Consider the following 21,457-nt stretch of genomic DNA (forward strand, 5'->3'; position numbering starts at 1 on the left):
GGCATAACGCCCCAAGGGTGTCGCAAGAATTCGGGCCCAGGGCCTTGTCTCGTTTTGGGGGTGATAGAAAATTGACAAATGGAAGCATGTCTCAAGTGTTGTGGCGCTGAAGGATAGGAAAACAGAGCGATCATATAACGGCGGTCAATTAGCCAGACCAACCCCTTACAGTATTGTATGTACATACATTTGCTAGATAGGAGCGCATAACATTTCCAACATTGTCGGAACAATTCCACCGTGTCATGTGAGAGCTGGGAGTACGACGGCTTTTCTCACAACGGTCTACTGATTGCGTGGAAGTTCACCTCCTGGAACATGCTTGCCCTCATCTGGACCAGTGCTGTAAGCTCAAGGATAAATTCGTACAATATAACGATGTTCGTTAACACATGCCCGAGCGTCACACAGTCCCCATTCGTTTCGCCTGCCACGTCGTCGTTTGGAGTCTCTACATTTCCAGAAGCGGTGGGCGCAGGAGCGACGTCCAGATGCTCAGATCTTCGACTCAAGGAACGGGTAGACTCGGTTGATATAGGGCTTGCAAGGCGTCTATGGAGGCCAACGGGGTGCGAACGCAGGCAGGATTTGGAAGGTGACTGTGACGATGGACGGTGAGATGATAGATTGCGGGTCGGGGAAATAGGGCGCTTTGACTGAGAGCGCGCGAAGAGCGATGAGGAATTCTCCCCCACCCTTTGCCTCTGCGATGATCGTCGCCCTCTGGAAAATTCCATACTGGGATCCCCTTTCATCCCCGCAAGACCACTCGACTCATCTGATAAATGCGCTCCCATTTCCATCGCTGGGTCCGCTGCGACTGTCTCTGGATCCCTGATGTGGAGCAACTCTCGTCGGCCTGCTAATAAGGCATCAAAATCGGGTATTGATTCACGCCAACTTTGAACTTGCTCAACCAGCGCAGACAACACTAATGTCAAAGCTGGGGAATCATCGTGGGGCCAAGAAGGATGTGCGTATGCACCATTCAGCTGGCTGTCAGGATCTCGGCACTCTGGGCTGAGAGGTCGGTTGAACGGCTCAGCCGAATCCCGAGTCTTTCTCAAGTCTTGTAAATGTCGATATTTCTCTGCGGGGACCAGGAGCCAGCCATCTAAAGAGACTAGGTTCGAAGATGCCAAAGCCGTCACCGAACTTGTTAAAGCAAGGTTCGTGATAACGTTGTTGGTGAAAAAACTCCTCAGAAGATCCAGCATTCCCCTGAAAATGGTGTCGTCAACCTGGAGAATCGATGGGCTCTCCTGGTTAGAATCGGATAAGTTGCTCCAAAGCATCATTGATGCTCGAGAAGAGAGCGCCCCGGATGCGCTGGCGAGGTAACTCCCGTAGGATTGATCAAGTGAAGGGCTATCATAAATCGTGGTTGCGAAACTGAAAAGCTGCTGCAATTCAGCATTCAAAGCCCCAAGAGTCCTCAGATTTGGAGTCGCTTCCAACCTTGTCGACGTCTTTATGAGCGAGCTGGCGAAGTGGTGATGACGTTGCATGATGGCTGTGATAAGTCTTAGCGTGGCCACAAGGGTTTGGTTGTTTTGTGATTTAATGCTCATCGATACCAGGTCCACCAGGTTGAACAGAGTAGGTGACGGTATTGCCGCAGCTTCTGCGAAGGATGATAGGATGTCGAGTGACTTGCGACGGCTAACTGACATCTTCGGTTGCTCCACAGGCTTGGTTGTTATGGCTTCACCCTCAGACGGAGATGCTAACAAGAAATGCAGAATTCGGTGGATGAGTTCGGGTTGATCGATAGACTCCAAGATCCGGGACAAGTACGTGATGACAGCTGGCGTCGAGCCTCCGTCAACGTCGGAAGACTCGAGTAGCGATGGGTATCTGCGTCAGTCATCAATTCCCTGTGCTCTAAATCGGGTGTTTGGGGGGGGGGGGGGGCCGCCTACAAGAGTTGCTCAAGAAATAGAACTTGGAAATGGTCTAGAAGGGTATCATTCAATTCGACGGACTTGCAGTGGTCAACGGCATCCTGCCAAAACAAAAGGTATGAAAGGAAAGAATCCATATTACCGCCTAGATCGTATCGAATGAAAGCCTCCAGGCGAGTATCGTCGGACAGAGCGATAATAGGTGGGATATCTAAATCGTGAGCCTGGGGCAATATTCTGCATCTCTCGGTTAATTGGATGCATGTAAAAGACAGGTATATGAGTGTCTATAGGCATACCTTCCCAGCTGACTGTACAAGCCTCCAAGCCCAGTCGCCATCAGTGTAGCCATATCGCTCTCAATAAGCCAACGCTCGAGATCCTTTGACTTGGAAGCGGTTTCAATTATATATAGAAGGCCGGTGCGGGCGAAATCGCCTTTTCTTCCGGCACAGTGGACATAATCCAGAAGTAAATAGAACAGAGGGAACTCCTCCTTCCTAGTTGCCCCTGCAAAAGTTTCGCCGGCCTCTTTTATCTCCAGCTCTTCTTCTTGAGAACCCTTTGGGAAGAACCACGCTGGTAGGATGTTTGGTCGTAGTCGGATATTGTTGGCAACTCCGAATATCAATTCTACCAGTTTTCCTTCGCATTCTTCGCCCGCACAGCTTGCTCGTCGCGCCAAGTCCACCAGTGCCCTCGAAAATGTCCGGTTATCGACGATGCCGTCGACCTCTGCATCGATCAACATGTTAAAGAAAACGGCAGTCGCGGATACGATGCGGGGATCGTACGTCGTCAAGGCAAGCTTGGCGATGGTCAGATAGACCTGCGAGGTAGCAGCGAAGGCGAGGCATGGATGCGGCGATGGCCCTCGGGATTCATCGCTGAGGATCGCATTGAGGCGGTCGATACAGGTTCGTATGCGAGGGATGGACGAGGAGTCTGGAGTGAGGGAAGCGGAATTGCGCCATATTTGCTGAGCAACATGTGAGTACGAAGATCGAAAAATGGTTGCTGAATGAGCGGAACTCCTGATTCATACATAGAGGGCATTGTAGATGTGTTTAAACGTGGTATGACGCTCGGTAGTAGCGTTGCGGCGAAGGGACCCAGTGGAGGAGGGAGCACCTCCGATGAGACGAGACCACTACTCGCTTGTCAGTAACGAGTTAAATCGAGAAAAAATATTGGCTCATACAAAGTCCATTATTCATACTGTACGCTGGAGGTCTCTGTCAAGTCTCGGTGAGTAGGAGTGTCGTGGAAATCATCCTGATACTTAATTCATGACGAGGATGTCACAGCTTTTTGCATCTCTCTCCCCTTGAGTTACTTAACCTCAAAGCTCCCGGTAACTAACTACCTGATATAGTCAAGAGGGAATCTGGATTTTCCCAAAATACTCTATTAGCACTAGTCCCGGAGGCGCTGGAGGCAGGCTGCTTTTACCCGGCTGCCTCACCAAGGCGAGGGTGAGGAGGGTGAGGCTTGGGTGAGGGCGTGCATTCACCCAACTGGGCCGGCAGAGTGCCAAGTCGGTTAAAACTGCCCCAAAGCGTTTCAGGGGACGGAAACCATCAGCTCTCGGCCTTCCATGAAACGTTGGTGACCTTGCGCCCTGAGCTTCACGCAAAAGCTGCCCTTCCTCATCGCGTTCTGGAGATTGCCATGAGTCCTTGACTCCTAGTGGTGTTTGCGGCCTCGCGATGTCCCTTCCTACAAGTTATTGTCCAGCCGGCGGTACACCGCCCTCGCGCCTCATCTGATGTAAAAGTTTTAGAAACCAGTTATTGCTCGGAGCACACGAAAGAGTCTGTATTTGGAAGTGCTAGAGGACGACCCATCTCTTGCCAGCCATTATATACCCAGACACTGGAGCTCTCTGCTAACATATGCTGGGAGGCAGCGGGGCTGTTGCCTGCCTCGTCCATTTGCCGCAAGCAGCATGCCAGCTTGTCGGCGAGGCTAGATCCTCGTAATGATATGATGTCAGCTGTTAATCCTTTGGCCGTGCCGCAATATGCATGCACAGGAACCAGGGATCAGTCAAGGTAACCACACTGAGTGGTTCACGGCTGAGCAGCAGCCTACTTTTTCTTTTGAACTGAGTCAAACGCGAGTGCTTGAGCTCTTTTGTCTATGTTCCAATCTCCATGTGCAGGGATCGAGTCCGAGCGCCCACACACCGTGCCGGACACTGAAAAAGAAAGTATGCAATCCAGCACGTATCCAGCGTCATTTGTATGAAGAAGGCGACGTTGTTTTGACCCGCCCCCCCCCCCCCCCCCCCCCCCCCCCCGATCCAGTGATCTTTCCCAGGGATCAACCCACTTTTTCGTCGGCTGGAAGTTTACATGAGACCGGTGAAAGTCTATGATCAGAACCCGGCCCAGTTCATTATTCCATAACATGTTATCACGCCGTAAGTCCTGGTGCACGACTCCTAATATACGGATCTGCTTTCTTGACTGGGAGATCTCACGGCGGTCGACCTCGTCACCATAATGCACTCCTGGTGCGTCGGATTGGCCAGGAGCCGCAGGGACATACTCTCTGACCGGAGCACCATGGTCAATCCCTTGCCCCGTAGGGGTAAGCAAATAGCCAGGTCACAGGACAGGATATATATCTCACGCACACCCTCCCGATAATATACTCGAATTGGGGAATTTGCCGTAGGAGGTTGGATAAGGGAGAAATTACGAGGCTCAGCCATCTCGTAGTAGTAGGACAAGGCTGTCTTGGAAGGAAATGGCGAGGAGGTGGTGATGAAGAGTTAAAATTGATGCCGTAGTGCAAGAGAGAGTGAGAAGCGCAGGTCAAAAATTTGACTGAGAGACAGAAGGGATCACTCTCCCAGTGCGTGCTTGAGGGCCCCAAGAGAACAATTCTCTTTGTTTGTGTTATGGGCCTCACGGCTTGATGGCAGCCAAGTCTCTTCAAAGTTACTATTATGGCCCTGTCCTCCTTCCCGCCTAGGGCATGAGCCTGCCGCCCGCACGGCAACAGTGTATGGGTCTGTGTTGTTCTTATCAGCCAGTAGGCCAAACGCCTCGTCTACTCGCGTCTCATCTCTTGTCACCTGTCACCGAAAACGCTTGCATATTCTATGCGACTATCCAACGCTGTGGAATTTTGAAACCCTCAGCCTCGATACAAAGGAAAAAGCCGACATTATCCGTTTATATTAAGTCCAGTGTTAATATCATAGTTATTGGAGCAGCATAACAGCGCCCACAGTCTGTAGTGCATCAAATTTATCAGTTAATCTCCTCTTCATGATCCTGAAATGGCTATTGCTCTTGAACGCATCGCTCCTCCTGCGTATCAGAACCATCCAGCAAAACCTTCTTCAGCTCCATATTCTTCTTCACGACGTCCTCGTAAGCTTCGGTCCTAACCCAACCATCATCACTCAAGCCCTGTAGCTCTGACTTCCAGTACTCAACAAGACTGTTCATCTGAAACCACGTTGGCTCCTGCTCATAGTGCATATCAATCTCAGATCTAGCGAAAGATATGGGGCACGGGACTGGTTCTGGCAGGCTTGCACTAAAATGGTCCCAATTCTCAGTTATTCGGATGAGGGCCGCCTTTAGGCTGAAAACGTCTCCGCTCCATTGTTTCTCAGCCCTCTCAACAAGGTGTTGTGTTAGGAGGACACGAGGGTCTCTCAGTCCTGACAGGTGTCTTTTATTTAAGCCACCATTAAACACCATGTAAAGATAAAATAATACTCTGCGTCTGTGGAGTTCATCTGCCTGAGACTTCTCCTCTGGGCTGAATGAGTCATAGTCATTCGGGAGGACCGGTTTCTCGAGTGTTTGTGGTGGAGGGTGATCAGGGCTCTGGAGCATTGGGGGATGCCCTGTAGCGAGTAGAAGTGGGAGCAAGGCCGTATGTTGCCAATCGATGATGCAAGAAATCTTGTTGGTTTCCGGGCGAATGAATATATTCCCGGGAGTAAGGTCTAAACACAATCAATCACTAGTTCTGTTGGTGTGAATGGGGTTTACTTACCTGGGTGGCGCAAAGTGGGACGGTTCAACTCACTGTGTGGATCGCCGCCAAGTAGGTAAGTACGGGGCCACAGCCATGTACTGGTTCAGGAGCTGGATGTGGTCGTGCGGGGACTTGATGCCTTCGAAGTTGACAACATGGGGAAATCGGACAGGACGGGGTTTACCATATCTTTTTGTCCACTCACATTCCCGTTTTCCTATAGCAACCAAGTAGGCCTTCGGTGTTTTCCCTAAAGGGTACTCTATTAGCTCGCCTTCCCTCAATTAGGGCAGAGAAGGGCCGGTTTGGAAATCATTACAGGGGGCCGCGATCTATACCCAACTCTGCGCGTTTGCCGTACCAAAACATGTAATCAGTCGTAGGGCCAATACAAAACCGCTCATCTGCGGATGACATGGCTGGGTCGGTGCTCTCTGCATAGAGGTCTTGTTGAAGGTTTGATGGGACATCGTTCCTATAATATATGCTACCAAAATGGCCAAAGGGGATGTCAAAGATCTTTGTCTCAATGTCGACCAAACTTGTCACAAGATGGTGCCGTTGTTGCTTTGATAGATTAAACCATCTCTTTTCCAATGGGATTCCAGAGGCTTTTTCCATAATGATATACTCGGCCCCGACAGAATTGTTTGGGTCAGCGGACCAGCCAAGTATACGTGGGACAGGAATTCCCTTTGATCGTAGAAGGTCTGTTGTGGCCACTTCGCTGGCAGTGGTATAGCGCTTTGGAACGGTGATCATGTAGGGAACTTTGGCGACAGCCTGAAATCCATCTTCTGTTGTAAGGAGGAATACCCGATTGAACCCTCCTTCAGCAAGTTTTCGCAGATTGGTGATTTTACCTCGTCCAACATGTTTTTCAGCAGCATGCTTCAAAGCAGCAATATTAAAATTAACCCGTCGTTCCTCAAGGCGACGCTGTTCGTTGTAAAGGAACCGACCGGACGTGTATGTAAAGAGTTCATCATTCATTCTTGTTCCTTCAATAGGTTAGCAACGTAGCTGCAAGTCATGAGTAAAAGAAACGAACCCATTGCACGGCAATTCCATACGAAGGCCGAGCCTATGGAAGATCTCGAGAGGTATTTTGTGAAGCCAAAGGTGGATGAAATGTTGGATGGAGAGAGATTCAAAAGACCCCTCTGAGTTGGCGTCATTTTGTTGTGGTCAAGTGAAGCATTCTGCCATTCTTCGAACTCGGAAGTCGATTTATTTTAATAGATACTACGGCAAACCCACTGAATGAGGCCGAGAACCTTGTGCGCGAACGAGCGGATACCTTCTACTGTGAAATATTTGGACAGACTTGTTCGCGTTTAAAATATGAAGACATGACAGACTTGGGATTAGATGATGACATTATGAAAAAGGTCTGGCAAATGCTTGGGTTAGTTCCATTGAAGAAGCTGGTCATAACCAGCAAGGCCCTTCTTGTGATGCAATCACCAGTGAAATCTAGTGATAAGATGTCTGCTGAGCCAGATCCAGAGCAGCCTCTACAACATGCAGACCCACCAGAGAATGAGGCTCTTACAGAAATCACAGAAGGTGATCTGAAGACACCAGACAGTCCACACAAATCTTTACAAGACTCTGCCCCTGTCAGAGTTCTAATACCAGGTAAGTTACACCACCTGCTGTTGAGTGTGAACATATGGACCTTGATAATTTACCCTTGACAGATCTCAGCAGCTTGCCATCTTTGGATAAAACAGATGACAATGACAAGGAAAATGAGGCATCAGAAGATGGAACAGAAAATAGTGACAAGGAAATTAAGAAATCAGATACTAGCAGTCAGAAGTGTAAAACTCTGCTTTGCACACAGTCTCTGTGTAGCATCAAGAGATCAAGAGTTTCTAAGAATTCATGATGTACTTTAGTTTTTTACTCACATCTAAATTGTAGCCCCATGAGTTTTTACAAAAAAATGAGAATGATACTAGTCTTGAAATTATTTATTTTAATATGTAGAGTTAGAATTTCCAGATAGCTAAGAGTACAAAGTACTGGTGAGAGTGGTACCTTGGCTTGGTGAGTAAAAGGGGCAACTAAAGAATGATTTGGTGAAGCCTGGCAGGCCCAGAGCCATTACAGATAGAAGAACTCAACCAGAGCTAATCCAGAGCAACAAGAAAATCAAAAATGTGGCCCAGAGTACTCCGTACGGAGTACTGTAGATGATGTGAACCAACCACCCCCGCACTTCCAACAATCAAATGACCATCCTGAAGGCGTGGATACTTGGAATGTACAAAAGAATGATGGATATCCATTTTGTGTGTTGTTTTGCATTGTGGAATGGATATCCTGCCTTCTCCGGTGCAAGGATTTAAAAAATTGCGGCTACACATACACAGAGAAGAACGCTTGGTACCAGATTCCAGAACAATAAACCCCATGCCATCCAGAATTAAAAAAAAAAAAAAAAATCGTTAAAACCATGCCGCATGACACATACAGGGCAATGCTAAGTAACCCAAAAAAAAAGAATCCCCACCAACGCCATATGTTCATGCCGAGAGTAGGCACCTCCCATAATCTAGGGTAACAACTAAATATATAAGGCAGAGTTTCATACTAAAACTCATCGGGGTCATCTTTCTTGCGCCGGCTACTGGATTTTCTTTTCCGATGTTCGTCTTGGTCACTCCCATCCTCGTCCTTTTTGCTTGTATGCTGGTCTGGTACCTTAGATATGATGTCGGCGAGGAAATCTAAGACTTCATCTTTCGCAATCGCCTCCTTGAGATGCATGGCAGTGACGCGTTTGGAAGAGCGCTCTTTCGCCTGCTGCGCCGCTTTTGTAACGAGGGAGATCATGAATAGCTCGAGTGCCTTGGCTGAGAGAACGGAAGGCGTCGTTAGCCCAGCTGCACGGTGGTGGGGGTGATAGGAAGCGAAAATGGAAACTCACAAACAGCAATAGGAGTGACCTGCGCCACCTTGCCGACGTCTTCATCGGCTTGCATGATCCGCTTGATCCTTGCGACGGGAAACTTCGTCTTAATCTCAATGCCCATCGACGGGCCCGCAGACGATTCCGGCTCGGGCTTTGCTACACTTGAAGAGTGGGAATCAGGAGACGTGTCGTGATGGGGATATGCTTGTTCCAGCGGAGCTTGGACAGGAGGCTGAGGTCCTGGTTGTGGATACTGTTGTGCCACCTTCTGGCGCCGAGGCTGATACTGTGGTGGCTCTTGGGGTGTGGGTTGCTGGAGCTGACTCTGCTGCTGCTGTAGCAATGTCCTCGATCGGGTCTGCGGGGCCATCTCGGCAAAGTTGGAGGTAAAAGGAGGTTGTGGGTGGTAGGAGACGGAAGGGCGGGGGACGTGAGGGTTGAAGAAGGGAGAGGCGTCGTAGGAGGCTTGCGGGGTCAACTGGGGCGGAAATGCATAAGGTGTATGGCTGTATGGATCAGCAACAGGCTGCTGTTGTAGGGTTCCAGTAAAACTGGAAAAATCAGGGGACCGTGGTCTATAGGAATTGTCCTGATCTGTCATTGCTAGCAAACGCTCGTGTTAGCTGAGTTTTAAATCGCACTCTAGGAGCTACGATGAGCACATGCGACGTTCCATAGGATGTATCGTGCCGGCACGACAGCCAGTTCGAACCAAAAAAAAAAAAAAAAAAAAAAGGGGCACGGCGGTGACAACATACCAAGGCAAAGTCCCAGCTGCAAAAGAGTCAAGCAAGGGTGTGGATCAAGAATGGTGCTAGGCAGGACCAAACTGCAGGTGTAATTCTGCCCTTTTCCACAGTTTCAACATAAATAGCAATTAATATCAGAGGCCAGAGGGTGTTCCACGGGAGAGGGAAAGAGAAAGAGAAAGAGAGAGAGAGAGAGAGAGAGAGAGAAGAGAGAGGGAGAGAGAAGAGAGAGAGACAAAGTTGAGAGATAGTTGTGGTTGCTTTTGTGGTGAGCTTCGCGACGTGATGGGATGGGATGCGTTGCGGCCGATCAGCACAGCACAATCTCACGGATATCTTTTTTTTTTTTCTTGGCCCAAGCTCCGCAGATAAGATCGCACGTGAAGATAGGTGCGCCTAAGGGTGGCAGGTGTGCGTGGCAGTTGACAGAGTTGGCAGGCCAAGCTCCGCATAAACTCTGCAGAGCCAAGTGTCTAGTGTCTAGACCTCAGTAGGTGGCAATAGATGGGGGATGGGAGGTGGGTGTATGGGCTAGCGCCACAGCCCAGCGCCGAGCAAGAGAGCAGCAGGAAGGTCTTGGAAAGGGGCGAGAAGAAGAGAAGGAAAGCGAGCGAGGGCCGGCGGGCGGCTGTCATTAAAGGCCCTTTTATCCCCCGGCCAGCCAGCGTTCGCCCCCCGGTCCATCCGCCCACCCCACACGCATCACCACCAAGCAGATCAGCCTATCATCACCCGGCATTCACCACAACTCAATCTTCGCTCTTCTTTCTTTGACATCCAAACTCATTCCATCATCACGCAGTGCCATCCCTTCGAACCCATCACGAACCCCCGATGGAGGCCCGCACAGGCGTATTCTCTATTATCCTTTCACTTCCATCCATGATATCCCCTCTAGAGTAGCTAGCTAGTCGCAAAAGGTAAACAGCTGATAGTTCTATCTTTTCAAATTAAAAAGGACAGTGATCATGGGGTCCTGTCTTGTTCCTTTTACCCTGATCCTACCTTTGCAGACAGCCTGTCGGGTCCGATGATGATAGAGCAAAACCGGAGATGCAAAAGACAGATATTCCCCCCCCCTCCCCCTTTCCAACACCCGACTATCCCGTCTCTCCGCGGCCGTCGGGGCGAAACCTGAGGCTCTTCTCTCGAAAAGGTATCACCCAACGGCCGCGATCTTGGGAGCCTTGGGGTCGGTTGTGAAACGGGCAGCCGGGGGAGCATCGATGAAGGTTGCAAATTACTTGATCTAATCTGAATGATACCGACTTTGTTTCGTCCGTTGCCCTGTTTTTCCCTTCCAGTCCAGGATCTGTCGACCACTGCTATTCCGCTAGTTAGCTGACTCTTGTTTGCCATCTTGGAAAAAAGGCCTGAACGTCAAAAAATCCCCTCACCTCCGGATCAACATTATTCCGACGCGTGGGCCCTCAAAATCTTCCCGGTCAAAGCTCTCAAAGGATTTCAGACGGCGTTCAGCTTAATTCACATCACTCTACCCCAGCTCCAGCCACTTCACACACATACACACAAGACCCGTTTTCACTTCTTTTTTTTTTTTTCGTCTCTACTGTGCAGCTGGAAAAAAAAATGCTTTGTGTTGCTGTCACCATATAAATCCCTCCCTTGGCTGACCTGTAACCCGACCATGCCACCCCGATTTTAATCCTCCATCCTCAGTCTTCCTCACTGCCGTGGATAGCTAACACACCTCGCCACGCTCCGAAGCAATAATGGCTGCTTTGGAACCTTCATCGGGTCTGCTGGACATTGCTAGGTGAGCCCCTGTCCCCGGGTTTGGTGTGAAAGATATACCCTTTTGCTGACCGTTCCCAGTTCACTTACCCAAGATGAGATCCCTTTCAAACTCCGATGCGCCATCTGCAACAAGCTGGCCTTGAACGCATTTCGGCTTCCCTGTTGCGATCAAGCTATCTGCGAAAGCTGTATGAACACCCCCTGTTGCCTAAAAATATCTTTGTTGAAATGCTAACTCTGATAATTTTCAGGCCAGGGCTCTCTTCCAGAAAATTGTCCCGTGTGCGCTCACACGCCGCTGGATGCAGATCTATGCAAACCAAACAAAGCACTAAGAACAACCTTAAAGGCCTTTCTTCGAACAGAGGAGAAGAAAAGAGAAAGGGAGCGGCCAGTAACGAAGCCTGCCGCGGAGCCCGCTGCGCCCACGACGGAAACAGGAACTCCCGCTGAGACACCAGCTCCCGCGGTAGAGCCTCTCGAACCAAACGGCGTTGGTGACGAAGGGGCTCCCGATCAGTCAGCGAACCCGTTGCCTGCCGATACGATCTCACAGAACGAGAAACCTGAACCTGCTCCAGCCACGTCTCCTACTATCAATGCTACCATTGCCGATAATGAACCTTCACCTACGGAACAGGTGAGTCTCAGGGCATCAGAAAATACCGACAGTTTAGGGTCTAACTCCTTGTAATAGGAGCCCACCGAGACTCATGTTGAACCTACGAATGGCATTGTGAATGAAGAGTCCACCTCGCTCGAAGTTCCTTCGCAAGCACCTGCCGATCAAAGCTCCGCCGCGGAAGACGACGGCGGTGCCATGCAAGATCCATCTCAGGCCAGCCAGCCTGTAGACAATTCGATGGTGATGGGCACGAGTAATCCAAACGGATTCCAGCCAATGGGTTGGCAAGGGCCTGCTGATTTCAACCAGATGATGCCACCTTTTATGGCTAATGGCATGCAACCAACCGGCATGATGCCGTTTCCGAACCAAATGGGTGAGTAAAAGCGCCATGTCACCTTACGATTCACACTGTCTTTGCGACATTGTTCTGACAAGTCTTTCCCTTTAGGCCTCCCTGGCATGCCTGGGATGGGAATGGATCCGATGGCTGCATCGCAGGGAATGTTTACGGACTACGGAATGAACATGAATGGCATGAGTGGTGATATGAGCATGGGAATGAATTTCAATAACGGTCAGGGAATGTATGGAGGCTGGGATGTTCAGAACAATATGTGGAATGGAGGTCCAGATAAATTCAATGCAAATGCATTCGCAAATCGCATGGGTGCCGGCTTCGGCCCTTATTCTGGATATCCTGGATATAATATGTCACAACCACAGGGAAATTATCCTCACATGCACCATCCTAGCAATGATTTCCATGGACCCTACGGCCCGTATGGTCGTGGTTCTGGCCGTGGTCGCGGTTTCGGCGGTCGTGGTCGCGGCGGTTACATGTCGGGTATGCATGATAATTACCACTCTACTAACCTAGCACCTTTCCAGCACCAGATCCCACCGCACCTCCAGAGTAACGGTGGCCCCGCTCCCGCAGGAACTACCGATGCCCCAGAAAATCCTCAGCGCAAATTAAACGACGAGACCGCGCCGGGCGGAGAGGAAAATATGCGCGAGAATCAGCCGACAGACGAAGCAACAAAGACCACCGACAATGCGGCGGCCGCCGAAGAACCACCCGCCGAAACCAAATCAGCACCCGGAGATGCCGCACAGGAGACACTCTCTGCTATCCCGAGCACGGCTGGGGCCGGATCTGAGAGTGGGAATCCTTCCGGTACCGGGGAAGTAAAGTCCGGCCCTCACTCAGTGGGCAACAGTATTCCAGTGGTTGGAGAGAACTACCAGCCGAACTACGGCCATAACTATTTCCCCAGCGGACCAGCTGGCTTTCAACCGTCGCAGCCACCGGTATCTGCTGGCTATGGCTTCAACAATGAACCGAGGGGCATGGGTGTGGCCGGTGCGCCAGCTGCGCCGCGGGCAATGAGAGAAGGTCTGCCAAACACTAGTATTCGTAATGCTAGAGGATTTTCGATCTTAGGTCGCGCAAACGTACAACCTACGCAGCAGCAACATGTAGACGGCCAAAGGTTTGTGATTTACCTACAACCTACGTAACATTGTTTTTCTTTAGCAACATGTGTCTGACTTTTTTTTCTTTTTTATTTACAAAAGTACCTCGCCCGCCAAGACAGGCGATGAGAATAGGTCCCATTCAAGACAAAGGTCACGATCAAAGTCTAGATCTCGCTCACGCTCACCGTCACGAAGGTCCCGTGCACATAGAAATCGAAGCCGTTCACGCTATAGAAGTTACTCGCGCTCACGCTCCCCTGGATCTTCCCATGACGATGAAAGGTCGGACAGACACCGCCACGGCCGAAAATCCCGCAAGGATCCTGACCATGATGGGGAGGCGAGTGTCAGGTCGAGATCGGCTTCTGCTGACACCACGCATCGGCCGTCTCACCGCAGCCGCCGCGATCGTGATAGGGTTCGGCGAAGCGATGAAAAGGGGTCATCCTCTCGCCGGTATCGGAGCCCGACGCGTAGAGACGCGCAAGAAGACTCTAAGGAAAGATCCTCGTCGAAGGCGCTGCTGGCTGGAGAAGATGGTGAGAGCCGCCGGCTCGCGCGTGCGAAGGAGAAAGAAGATAGGCATCGGCGTCGTGAAAGGGAAAGGGGAAGGGAAAGGGAGAGGGATCGAGATCATCATCGAAGGCACAAAGATCGGGAGCAGGAAAAGGATCGCGACAGGGAGAAGTACCGAGACCGAGACCGAGACCGCGAGCGGGAGCGGGAACGGGACACAGACAAGGATAGGGACAGGGATAGAGAAAGGGAGAGAGACAGGGAGAGAGACCGGGACAGGGATAAGGGCAAAGATAAAGATCGAGGCCGTGACAAGGACCGCGATCGTAAACGTCGTCGCGAGAGATCAGAGTCTCGGGCAGATAGCGAACATTCACGGCGACATGCACGACGAGCTCGACGTGATGAAGCCGACGAACCTGTCAACGGAAGCAGAGACAAGAAGTTGGCGGAACGCGTCCAAGCTAATGGAACATCTACCAAATCGGCAACGGAAGACAAAGATCCGCATACCCTAGAGCGTGAAGCGAGAAACAGGGAGCGAATGTTGAAAGAACAGCAGCGGAGACAGGCCATGAATGCTGATCGCGACAGCCGGAGCAGCCGTCGGCTCGAAAGCAAGCTGGAAAGAAGTCTATTAGGGGGAAGGCGCTTGAGTTACAAGTACGAAGATGAAGCCGATGATCAGGCGAGGGCAGCGCGCGTGGAGCAAGAGAGGGAGGCAGCACGATGGGGATAGAATGTCGTGTCATTAGTGCTCTCTCTAGTAGAATACAGGAAGATCATTTAAATGCTGAAATGCTATGAATCAGCTCGACATGTGCCCACTATGTGGTGAAAATCTATTTCATTGACTTCAAAAGTACGACTTTGCAATGGTGGACAGGCTCACTGGTGTGTATTCCATGTCATTTACTTTTTACTCTGTGGTGTTATGGACGCTTGCTTTTCTTCTTCTATGGTTGCGACATTTGAGTTTTTTGCTTCCACTGCGCGTGAAATTTTCAAAATAGCTGTAAAAACATAACTGTATATGGGGGAGGGCCTGTGTAATAAGAGCAGCTCAGGATAGAAATGTCACCTTGCATGTCATACTGTATTCTTCCGTCCCATGCTTCCTCCATACTCTTTGCATTCATCAACGATGGAGCCCCAAATCTCTTTTGCGGCTTTCCCAGCACGATTGCGTCAACTAGCCCAGAATAGGACTAGTGTGTAAATAAGCTATCTTACCTAATAGAGCCAAGACTCATTCCTCAACTCTATCTGGCAAGCCCCGCCAGCACTTTACCGGTTCCGGGCTCCGCGACGCGTTCTAGGGCAAGGGCTTGCGCGGATCCCGTGACCGTGCAAAGTTTCAGTCAGAATCTTGCAGTTTCTCACCGGCTCTCCTTTTGTTCTCTTCTTCTCTCCTCCCCCCCTGGCAGTGGCCAGGAAAGGCACCCATACGTTTGCAGAAAGGTTTTGTTGGAATCGTCAGGATGAAGTACGTTCTAGTCTCTGGAGGTATGTCTTCCCTATGCTGCCCTCGACCAGGTTCGAGGCTTGGCTGACAAAAAATTTTGCAGGTGTCATCAGCGGCATCGGGAAGGGCGTGATAGGTATGGTTTGCGTGCAGCTTAAGAGTTGCTCGAGCTTTGACTGGAAATTGTCCTTGCTGACCGTGTATCGTTGGCGGCAGCCTCTTCGACCGGCTTGCTGTTGAAGACCATTGGACTTAAGATATGTGAACCCGAGTACGAGTGCTGAGAGCTCAAAATCTGACCGTCTTTGCACGTTACGTCCATAAAGGTAGATCCTTATATGAATGTCGATGCTGGGACAATGGCGCCTACCGAGTATGTTTTCGTAATTTTCCGTCTTGCCTCCCAAGCGCTTTCGTGAATGTCGCTGACATCGATATCGGATGTCAGACACGGCGAGGTATTCGTCTTGGATGACGGTGGTGAAGTTGACCTTGACCTCGGAAATTACGAACGATACCTCAATATTACCTTGACTCGGGAGAATAATATCACCACCGGCAAAATCTATAAGCATGTCATTGAGAAAGAGCGCAGGGGTGACTATCTTGGCCGCACCGTCCAGGTGGTTCCGCACTTGACAGACGCGATTCAGGATTGGATTCAGCGCGTTGCAAGGATCCCTGTTGATGATACGAACGAGACACCCGACGTCTGCATCATTGAACTTGGTGGTACCGTCGGAGATATCGAGAGCGCTCCTTTTATTGAGGCTATGCGCCAGCTTCGCCGACGAGCTGGCAAGGACAACTTTGTCAATATCCATGTTTCGCTGGTTCCGGTTATACATGGAGAACAAAAGACCAAGCCAACACAGCAAGCTATACGCGATGTCCGATCCGCCGGATTAAGTCCAGACTTGGTAAGAAAATGCGCCAACCCCTGAAAACTAAGAAATGATCTTACTGACCTTCACTATCCTCAACATAGATCGCGTGTCGTTGCTCCATGGCTCTCGAAAGATCAACAATCGATAAGATTGCAATGTTCTGTCAAGTTGAACCTGAACAAGTGTTCGGTGTACATGATGTGTCTAGCACGTATCATGTCCCTCTCCTCCTTGAAAAACAAGGCTTGATCTCTGTTCTACGTGATACGCTAAAGATTGATGATCTTTCAGTCCAACAAAAGCTCGTTTCTCAAGGGCAAACAACTTGGCAAAGATGGAAGACGCTTACAACATCACAAGAACGCCTATTTGAAACAGTTACCGTTGCACTGGTTGGCAAGTACACCAGCCTGCATGATTCATATCTATCGGTTATCAAGTCCCTCGAACACTCTGCAATGGCCTGCGGAAGGAAACTTAACTTAGTTTGGGTTGATGCTTCTCATCTGGAGAAATCCACAGCATCCGAATCTCCCGAATTATACCACAAGGCCTGGCATGAGGTTTGTACGGCTGATGGCATCCTTGTACCCGGAGGATTTGGAACTCGAGGTACGGAGGGCATGATTGCTGCTGCTAATTGGGCGAGAACCAAACCAAAACCTTACCTCGGCGTTTGCCTTGGTATGCAGATTGCCGTGATTGAGTACGCGCGCAACGTCTGCAAACTTCCCAACGCTGGCTCTGTTGAATTGGGAGGCGAGGGCGTCGACGATCCCGTTGTCATCTACATGCCCGAAATTGACAAAGTCAATTTAGGAGGAACCATGCGCCTCGGCCTACGCCCGACCATTTTCCAGGAGGGTACGGAATGGTCTAAACTCAGAGCTCTCTATGGGGTATCTAATGAATCGATTGACGAACGCCACCGTCATCGCTATGAAGTGAACCCAGAGTATGTTCAGTGTCTCTCCGAAACCGGGCTCAACTTCATTGGGAAAGATGATAAGGGCGAGAGAATGGAAATCCTGGAACTTAAGGATCACCCTTGGTTTGTGGGTGTCCAATTCCATCCGGAATATCTTTCTCGTGTCCTTTCTCCCAGCAAGCCATATCTTGGATTCGTTGCCGCGAGCGCAGGTGTATTGGATGAAGTCACCAAAAACCTGCAAAGCAACGAATTCCTCGTTAATGGAGCCCTAAGTAATGGAATTAAAAGTTTGGATATCTGACTTGGCGCACGGTTGCTTCTCGAATATTTTTTCTCGAGCTGGAAAATTGATCTCTAGATACTCGTTTTTGCTCTTCTGGGACTGACGGTACTTTGGACATTCGGATATCGGACGACGAGAAAATTATGAATCGTAGATACCACTTGTGATGTATGGCTTGCTCAAGGCTCTCATCATTCTTTTGGTGTTATATAATGATGTGCTTTGGGTGGTCACAGGCAATTCTCGCTTCGCGTTTTCTTTGCGCTGTGCACTAATTCTATGTATAGGCACTTAAAACTGCATGTGCTGTATAACTAAATAATAAAAAGCCAGTATGATGGAAGTGATCCCATGCCTTCAATCCCAAATCCTTTTATTATAGCTTGCGGCGTTACACCAACATTTGCACTCTTGCTGTTTGAGCAAAATTAACAGTAAAGTTCCTCGCTTAAAGCATATAGCTATAAACATAGAAACAAACAGTTAAGTACAGAGTGCAAAGGAAATATACACAACATGGTCTATAGACACCTCTTGGAAAATCATAAAGGCTACGTTTAGGACGCTGCAAAACCCATAGCAGCTTGCTTTAACTCCAGTGGGCAATATATGGTTGCTGGGGATGATAAGAACTGGGGGAAAATAACCGGGAAAAAAAAAAAAAAAAAAGGAAGAGGGGGTGGTAAATGAATATAATGATGACTGCCTATTCCAAAAGACGCGTACAGTATACACAGAAGAGTTCACTTTAGCCTAATTTTGCCTTGAGGCTATCAATCTCGTTGGTTAGAACGGCCATCTGTTTAGCTTGGGCGGCCATCGTCTTGGTCTGCTCAGTGATCATGGCCTTTATCTGTTCCATTTCTTTCAGGAGTGATTGTGGGGCCGTTGAGAAGTCATCTAGGGTTGGAGTTGAGACGCCAGGAGTGACGACGGGGAGGTTTGGAACATTTTCGGTTGGCTAAGAACTTGTTAGTCAAATGAGTCCCGCTCGCACATGGCCAAATAAAATGATAGTATGCATAAAGTAATGAAGACTCGCGGCTAAACTGATGGGGCTTACCTTTACGATAGAAGGGGCCGGCTTCGGTGCTTCGGGCTTTCTTGCTTTCCATAATCCAGGCGGTGACACAACCGACTCAGGTTCAGCAGAGGCGACAGAAATGGCGGGTGGCTTGGAGACCTCTTCAAAGCTGGAACTATCGTCGCCTTCATCCGCTTTCTCCTCTTCGTCAGCAAATTTGGAGACCATCGCAGCCATCGAAGCCCCTTGTTCTTTCATGGTGTTACCAGGGGCGACTGTGGCCGCTGGGCGAGCTGTTTTAACTTCTGGTTCTTCTTGGGGCTTCCTCGCGGGTTCCTTGGCAGGTTCCGCTGGCGCTGAGTGAGTCGCGGCGGCTTTCTTTGGTGCTGGAACAACATCTGATGGTAGTTCCTTGAGGCCCTCTCCTTCATATAAACTCGCCATATCGATTTTAGGAGGAACGCCTTCTTTTCCTTCGAACCATTCGCCCGAAGACACTGCTGGTTTAAGCCCGGTGGTTGGCGGATAAATATCGTCCTGGAAGACTTCTGCTCGACGGGGTACGATGAACGATACGGGCTCAATATACGTGTCGTTCACCGTTTTAAAAACGCGAACAACCTCATTTTCGTGCATATTGACGCCACGCTTGGGCATAAATCCAATACCACGTTGAGGATCGCTCGATTTGTATTCTGATAGGTATTCAAACTTATCGTTCTCATACTCAAAATAACGAATGTTGCCATCACTATGAAGAAAGAATGGACAGATTAGGGTCTGAGGCAGGAGAAAATAGTGTTAGTTCAACTTACCCCTTCCCAGCCAGGTATAAACATTGAGTGCCATCGTCCCAGTAAGGTACACAAACTCCAGAGATAGAGTCGAGCACTCTGAACCCATTGATTGGCTCTCTGGGAGCGCGAACATCCCACAAAGCCATCTGTCTATCGCTCATCTTGGAGAAACCAGTGGTTGCAATGCGATCGTGTTCTCCCATCCACACGGCTCGGCTATTCTTTGCGCCTGAGTGGCCCTGGGTTTCGTGAATAGGTTTCTCTTGACGAACGTCCCATATTCTCAACTTTTTATCTCGAGAAGTGGTGACTAACAGTGAGCCATTTGCACTCCATGACAGCGATTGGACAACGTCTCCAAGTTTAAGAGTGAGTTTCGAAGATCCAGCTTCGATATCCCAGATTTTGATGGTAAAGTCGCCGGCGGCGGACGCGAGGACATTTTCGGCTGCGGGGTTAAATAGGACATGCCCGACTTTTCTACATAGCAATATATTAGCTGTGTAGCTGCGCTGAGTTGATCATAGTGAATTCTTGCTGTACCGGGGATGGCCACTAAGCTTTCCAACGGGCGCGATGTCGTTAACTTGGTCGGCATCGGTGTGGAGTGTGAAGCCCTCCGGCACCCTCCAAAGGAAAACCTAGCACGTTATCAGTCGAAACTATCCGATCATGCTGTCGTTGTATGTATTCCCATACCTTCCCGTCTTCGGAGCTCGATGCGATCAAGGAGTCATTGAAAGGATTCCTGCAGAAAGTATTAGGCATTAGAGATCACACTGCGGGGTCACAGGGATATCTAACCAATCTGTATCCAGCACTACGGCAGTATGTCCGCGAAAGAGGGGAAATCGCTCGGGGAGTTTCCCGGTTTCGTTGATGGGGACGACGGCAAAGGCGCCACCACCACCTGTTTCCCAGTTCACTGAAAGGTATTGTGGATTTACCTACGGGTTGAACAAGCCGTGAGTACGGAGAGTCTACGTTCGAGAGCTTCCAAGGGGTGACCAACCTTGACGAGATTGGTATCCCAGGCATTTGTGGAGATACGGAGGTTGTCATAGCATTGTTCCTGGAGTAGTGAGTAAACGGCGAAGGGAAGGGGAGGAGCAGACAAAAAGTGGGCGTACTTTGCGCGTAGAACGTCCGAAAACGTGTCCTAGCACAGAGCAGCGAGAGTCAGAACTGAGAGAGCATATCGTGTTGGAAAGAAGTGGGAAGGGCTGCCTCCAAACAACGGTACTTACGGTATTTTGAAGAGCGGACGAATCGACCGGCCATGGCGCTATAGTTTAAGAAAATAAGCCCTGCGGGAAGCGTTTATAAGTGTACAGCGGCGATGCAGCCAAAGTGAGCTTTGTAGAGGGGAGATAGGAGGAAGCACACGACACAGTGGCTTATCCGGAAGTTTGCGAGCAGTTTCAGGGAGAAGAGGAAGAAATATTGATGATCAAGGAAGACCAGATGCCAATTGAGCAGGGCGAGTGAGTGTAAAGCAGATCTGCTGTACCAAAAAAGCTCCTTGAGCTGACTTGAGGCGGAGGGGGATGCTCGCTGCGCTCGTCGAGGGGAAGACGGGAGAGACAGCTGACGCTCAGGAGGGCGGTCTTGGCAACGTTCGCAACATCAACTAGACGACCGACTCCACCCCGAGCCTGGACGCATCAAATCTGACCACCACGACTCTATGAAGATTAGCACATTCCTCGACGCAATCCTCTATTCATCTATGTCTATGCTGGGAGTTCTTCGGGTCTCTTTGGGCTAATCCAACAATGCCGATCGGGATACTAAGAATACTCTCAGTTATCACATATCTGTCCAGAGTACTCCGTACTACCACGAAACAAGACTCTGCATAGGCCTTATTCAAGATCAGAGTCACTTGAAACAGATGCTATTGAGTCCTACGTCCCAGAGCAGTGCACTTAATGAGAGACCAAGTTACTGTTGTGCAATTTGCAGTCATGGCTGAGACAAGAATGTTTCATTGACCCCCTGTTGCGCGTCGCCCCAAGGCAAGCAGTTGTTCGAATCCAAGCCAGATTACGACGAACTTATCTACAACTATTGCTACGGGAATACTTAACGTCACGTTGATAGTCAGT

General features: G+C 49.7%; 7 protein-coding genes across 8 annotated transcripts; 3 read left to right on the forward strand and 4 right to left on the reverse strand.

Moving 5' to 3' along the window:
* Window positions 1-221: 221 nt before the first annotated feature.
* CIMG_05494 (uncharacterized protein) lies at window positions 222-3,236 on the reverse strand. Its single transcript, XM_001246052.2, has 5 exons — window positions 3,106-3,236; window positions 2,950-3,054; window positions 2,204-2,883; window positions 1,923-2,141; window positions 222-1,857 (listed from the first exon to the last, which is right to left on the reverse strand). The coding sequence occupies exons 1-5, from the start codon at window positions 3,112-3,114 to the stop codon at window positions 276-278; spliced, it is 2,595 nt and encodes an 864-aa protein (XP_001246053.1). The 5' UTR covers window positions 3,115-3,236; the 3' UTR covers window positions 222-275.
* A 1,839-nt stretch (window positions 3,237-5,075) lies between these two features.
* CIMG_05495 (uncharacterized protein) lies at window positions 5,076-7,193 on the reverse strand. Its single transcript, XM_001246053.2, has 5 exons — window positions 6,961-7,193; window positions 6,248-6,910; window positions 6,009-6,159; window positions 5,928-5,959; window positions 5,076-5,877 (listed from the first exon to the last, which is right to left on the reverse strand). The coding sequence occupies exons 1-5, from the start codon at window positions 7,085-7,087 to the stop codon at window positions 5,201-5,203; spliced, it is 1,650 nt and encodes a 549-aa protein (XP_001246054.2). The 5' UTR covers window positions 7,088-7,193; the 3' UTR covers window positions 5,076-5,200.
* Window positions 7,194-7,261: 68 nt separating this feature from the next.
* CIMG_13470 (uncharacterized protein) lies at window positions 7,262-7,803 on the forward strand (the record flags this gene model as incomplete). The annotated part of the gene is made up of 2 exons (XM_004446181.1): window positions 7,262-7,550; window positions 7,613-7,803. 2 exons carry the CDS (start codon window positions 7,262-7,264, stop codon window positions 7,801-7,803), a joined length of 480 nt encoding a protein of 159 aa, XP_004446238.1.
* Window positions 7,804-8,070: 267 nt separating this feature from the next.
* Window positions 8,071-9,746, reverse strand: CIMG_05496 (CBF/NF-Y family transcription factor). Its single transcript, XM_001246054.2, has 3 exons — window positions 9,591-9,746; window positions 8,848-9,435; window positions 8,071-8,773 (listed from the first exon to the last, which is right to left on the reverse strand). Exons 2-3 carry the CDS (start codon window positions 9,431-9,433, stop codon window positions 8,511-8,513), a joined length of 849 nt encoding a protein of 282 aa, XP_001246055.1. The 5' UTR covers window positions 9,434-9,435; window positions 9,591-9,746; the 3' UTR covers window positions 8,071-8,510.
* Window positions 9,747-11,048: 1,302 nt separating this feature from the next.
* CIMG_05497 (uncharacterized protein) lies at window positions 11,049-15,037 on the forward strand. Its single transcript, XM_001246055.2, has 6 exons — window positions 11,049-11,358; window positions 11,418-11,527; window positions 11,591-11,979; window positions 12,037-12,340; window positions 12,416-13,460; window positions 13,546-15,037. The coding sequence occupies exons 1-6, from the start codon at window positions 11,315-11,317 to the stop codon at window positions 14,699-14,701; spliced, it is 3,048 nt and encodes a 1,015-aa protein (XP_001246056.2). The 5' UTR covers window positions 11,049-11,314; the 3' UTR covers window positions 14,702-15,037.
* A 356-nt stretch (window positions 15,038-15,393) lies between these two features.
* On the forward strand, window positions 15,394-17,875 carry CIMG_05498 (CTP synthase). Its single transcript, XM_001246056.2, has 6 exons — window positions 15,394-15,468; window positions 15,531-15,563; window positions 15,644-15,684; window positions 15,739-15,800; window positions 15,876-16,347; window positions 16,416-17,875. The coding sequence occupies exons 1-6, from the start codon at window positions 15,444-15,446 to the stop codon at window positions 17,544-17,546; spliced, it is 1,764 nt and encodes a 587-aa protein (XP_001246057.1). The 5' UTR covers window positions 15,394-15,443; the 3' UTR covers window positions 17,547-17,875.
* Window positions 17,876-17,945: 70 nt separating this feature from the next.
* CIMG_05499 lies at window positions 17,946-20,886 on the reverse strand. 2 transcript variants are annotated; one of them, XM_004446182.1, is made up of 9 exons: window positions 20,597-20,886; window positions 20,480-20,508; window positions 20,362-20,421; window positions 20,154-20,296; window positions 20,049-20,097; window positions 19,893-19,990; window positions 19,368-19,829; window positions 18,592-19,303; window positions 17,946-18,489 (listed from the first exon to the last, which is right to left on the reverse strand). In XM_004446182.1, the coding sequence occupies exons 1-9, from the start codon at window positions 20,628-20,630 to the stop codon at window positions 18,277-18,279; spliced, it is 1,800 nt and encodes a 599-aa protein (XP_004446239.1). In that variant the 5' UTR covers window positions 20,631-20,886; the 3' UTR covers window positions 17,946-18,276. The 2 variants fall into 2 exon arrangements, with proteins under 2 accessions (XP_004446239.1, XP_004446240.1); XM_004446183.1 differs by having other exon boundaries at window positions 18,123-19,303.
* Between the last annotated feature and the right edge of the window lie 571 nt (window positions 20,887-21,457).

The sequence above is a fragment of the Coccidioides immitis genome (genome assembly GCF_000149335.2).
Source record: "Coccidioides immitis RS genomic scaffold supercont3.4, whole genome shotgun sequence".
In the NCBI taxonomy this organism is placed as follows: domain Eukaryota; kingdom Fungi; phylum Ascomycota; class Eurotiomycetes; order Onygenales; family Onygenaceae; genus Coccidioides; species Coccidioides immitis.

Excerpts from the sequence above, each read along its gene's own strand:
- CIMG_05494 (XM_001246052.2), bottom strand. Across the intron at positions 2,884-2,949 it reads ACATCTACAATGCCCTCTAT|CAAATATGGCGCAATTCCGC; the intron begins GTATGAATCAGG and ends CATGTTGCTCAG. Across the intron at positions 1,858-1,922 it reads CTATTTCTTGAGCAACTCTT|ATACCCATCGCTACTCGAGT; the intron begins GTAGGCGGCCCC and ends TGACTGACGCAG.
- CIMG_05495 (XM_001246053.2), bottom strand. The coding sequence starts at position 7,087 with ATGACGCCAACTCAGAGGGGTCTTTTGAATCTCTCTCCATCCAACATT. Across the intron at positions 6,160-6,247 it reads CGGCAAACGCGCAGAGTTGG|GGAAAACACCGAAGGCCTAC; the intron begins GTATAGATCGCG and ends AGTACCCTTTAG. Across the intron at positions 5,878-5,927 it reads TCCCACTTTGCGCCACCCAG|ACCTTACTCCCGGGAATATA; the intron begins GTAAGTAAACCC and ends GATTGTGTTTAG.
- CIMG_05496 (XM_001246054.2), bottom strand. The coding sequence starts at position 9,433 with ATGACAGATCAGGACAATTCCTATAGACCACGGTCCCCTGATTTTTCC. Across the intron at positions 8,774-8,847 it reads GGTCACTCCTATTGCTGTTT|CCAAGGCACTCGAGCTATTC; the intron begins GTGAGTTTCCAT and ends CCGTTCTCTCAG.
- CIMG_05497 (XM_001246055.2), top strand. The coding sequence starts at position 11,315 with ATGGCTGCTTTGGAACCTTCATCGGGTCTGCTGGACATTGCTAG. Across the intron at positions 11,359-11,417 it reads GGTCTGCTGGACATTGCTAG|TTCACTTACCCAAGATGAGA; the intron begins GTGAGCCCCTGT and ends GACCGTTCCCAG. Across the intron at positions 11,528-11,590 it reads TCAAGCTATCTGCGAAAGCT|GCCAGGGCTCTCTTCCAGAA; the intron begins GTATGAACACCC and ends GATAATTTTCAG.
- CIMG_05498 (XM_001246056.2), top strand. The coding sequence starts at position 15,444 with ATGAAGTACGTTCTAGTCTCTGGAG. Across the intron at positions 15,469-15,530 it reads GTACGTTCTAGTCTCTGGAG|GTGTCATCAGCGGCATCGGG; the intron begins GTATGTCTTCCC and ends AAAATTTTGCAG. Across the intron at positions 16,348-16,415 it reads CCGGATTAAGTCCAGACTTG|ATCGCGTGTCGTTGCTCCAT; the intron begins GTAAGAAAATGC and ends TCCTCAACATAG.
- CIMG_05499 (XM_004446182.1), bottom strand. The coding sequence starts at position 20,630 with ATGGCCGGTCGATTCGTCCGCTCTTCAAAATACC. Across the intron at positions 19,830-19,892 it reads AAGCTTAGTGGCCATCCCCG|AAAAGTCGGGCATGTCCTAT; the intron begins GTACAGCAAGAA and ends ATTGCTATGTAG. Across the intron at positions 18,490-18,591 it reads CGGCCCCTTCTATCGTAAAG|CCAACCGAAAATGTTCCAAA; the intron begins GTAAGCCCCATC and ends ACAAGTTCTTAG.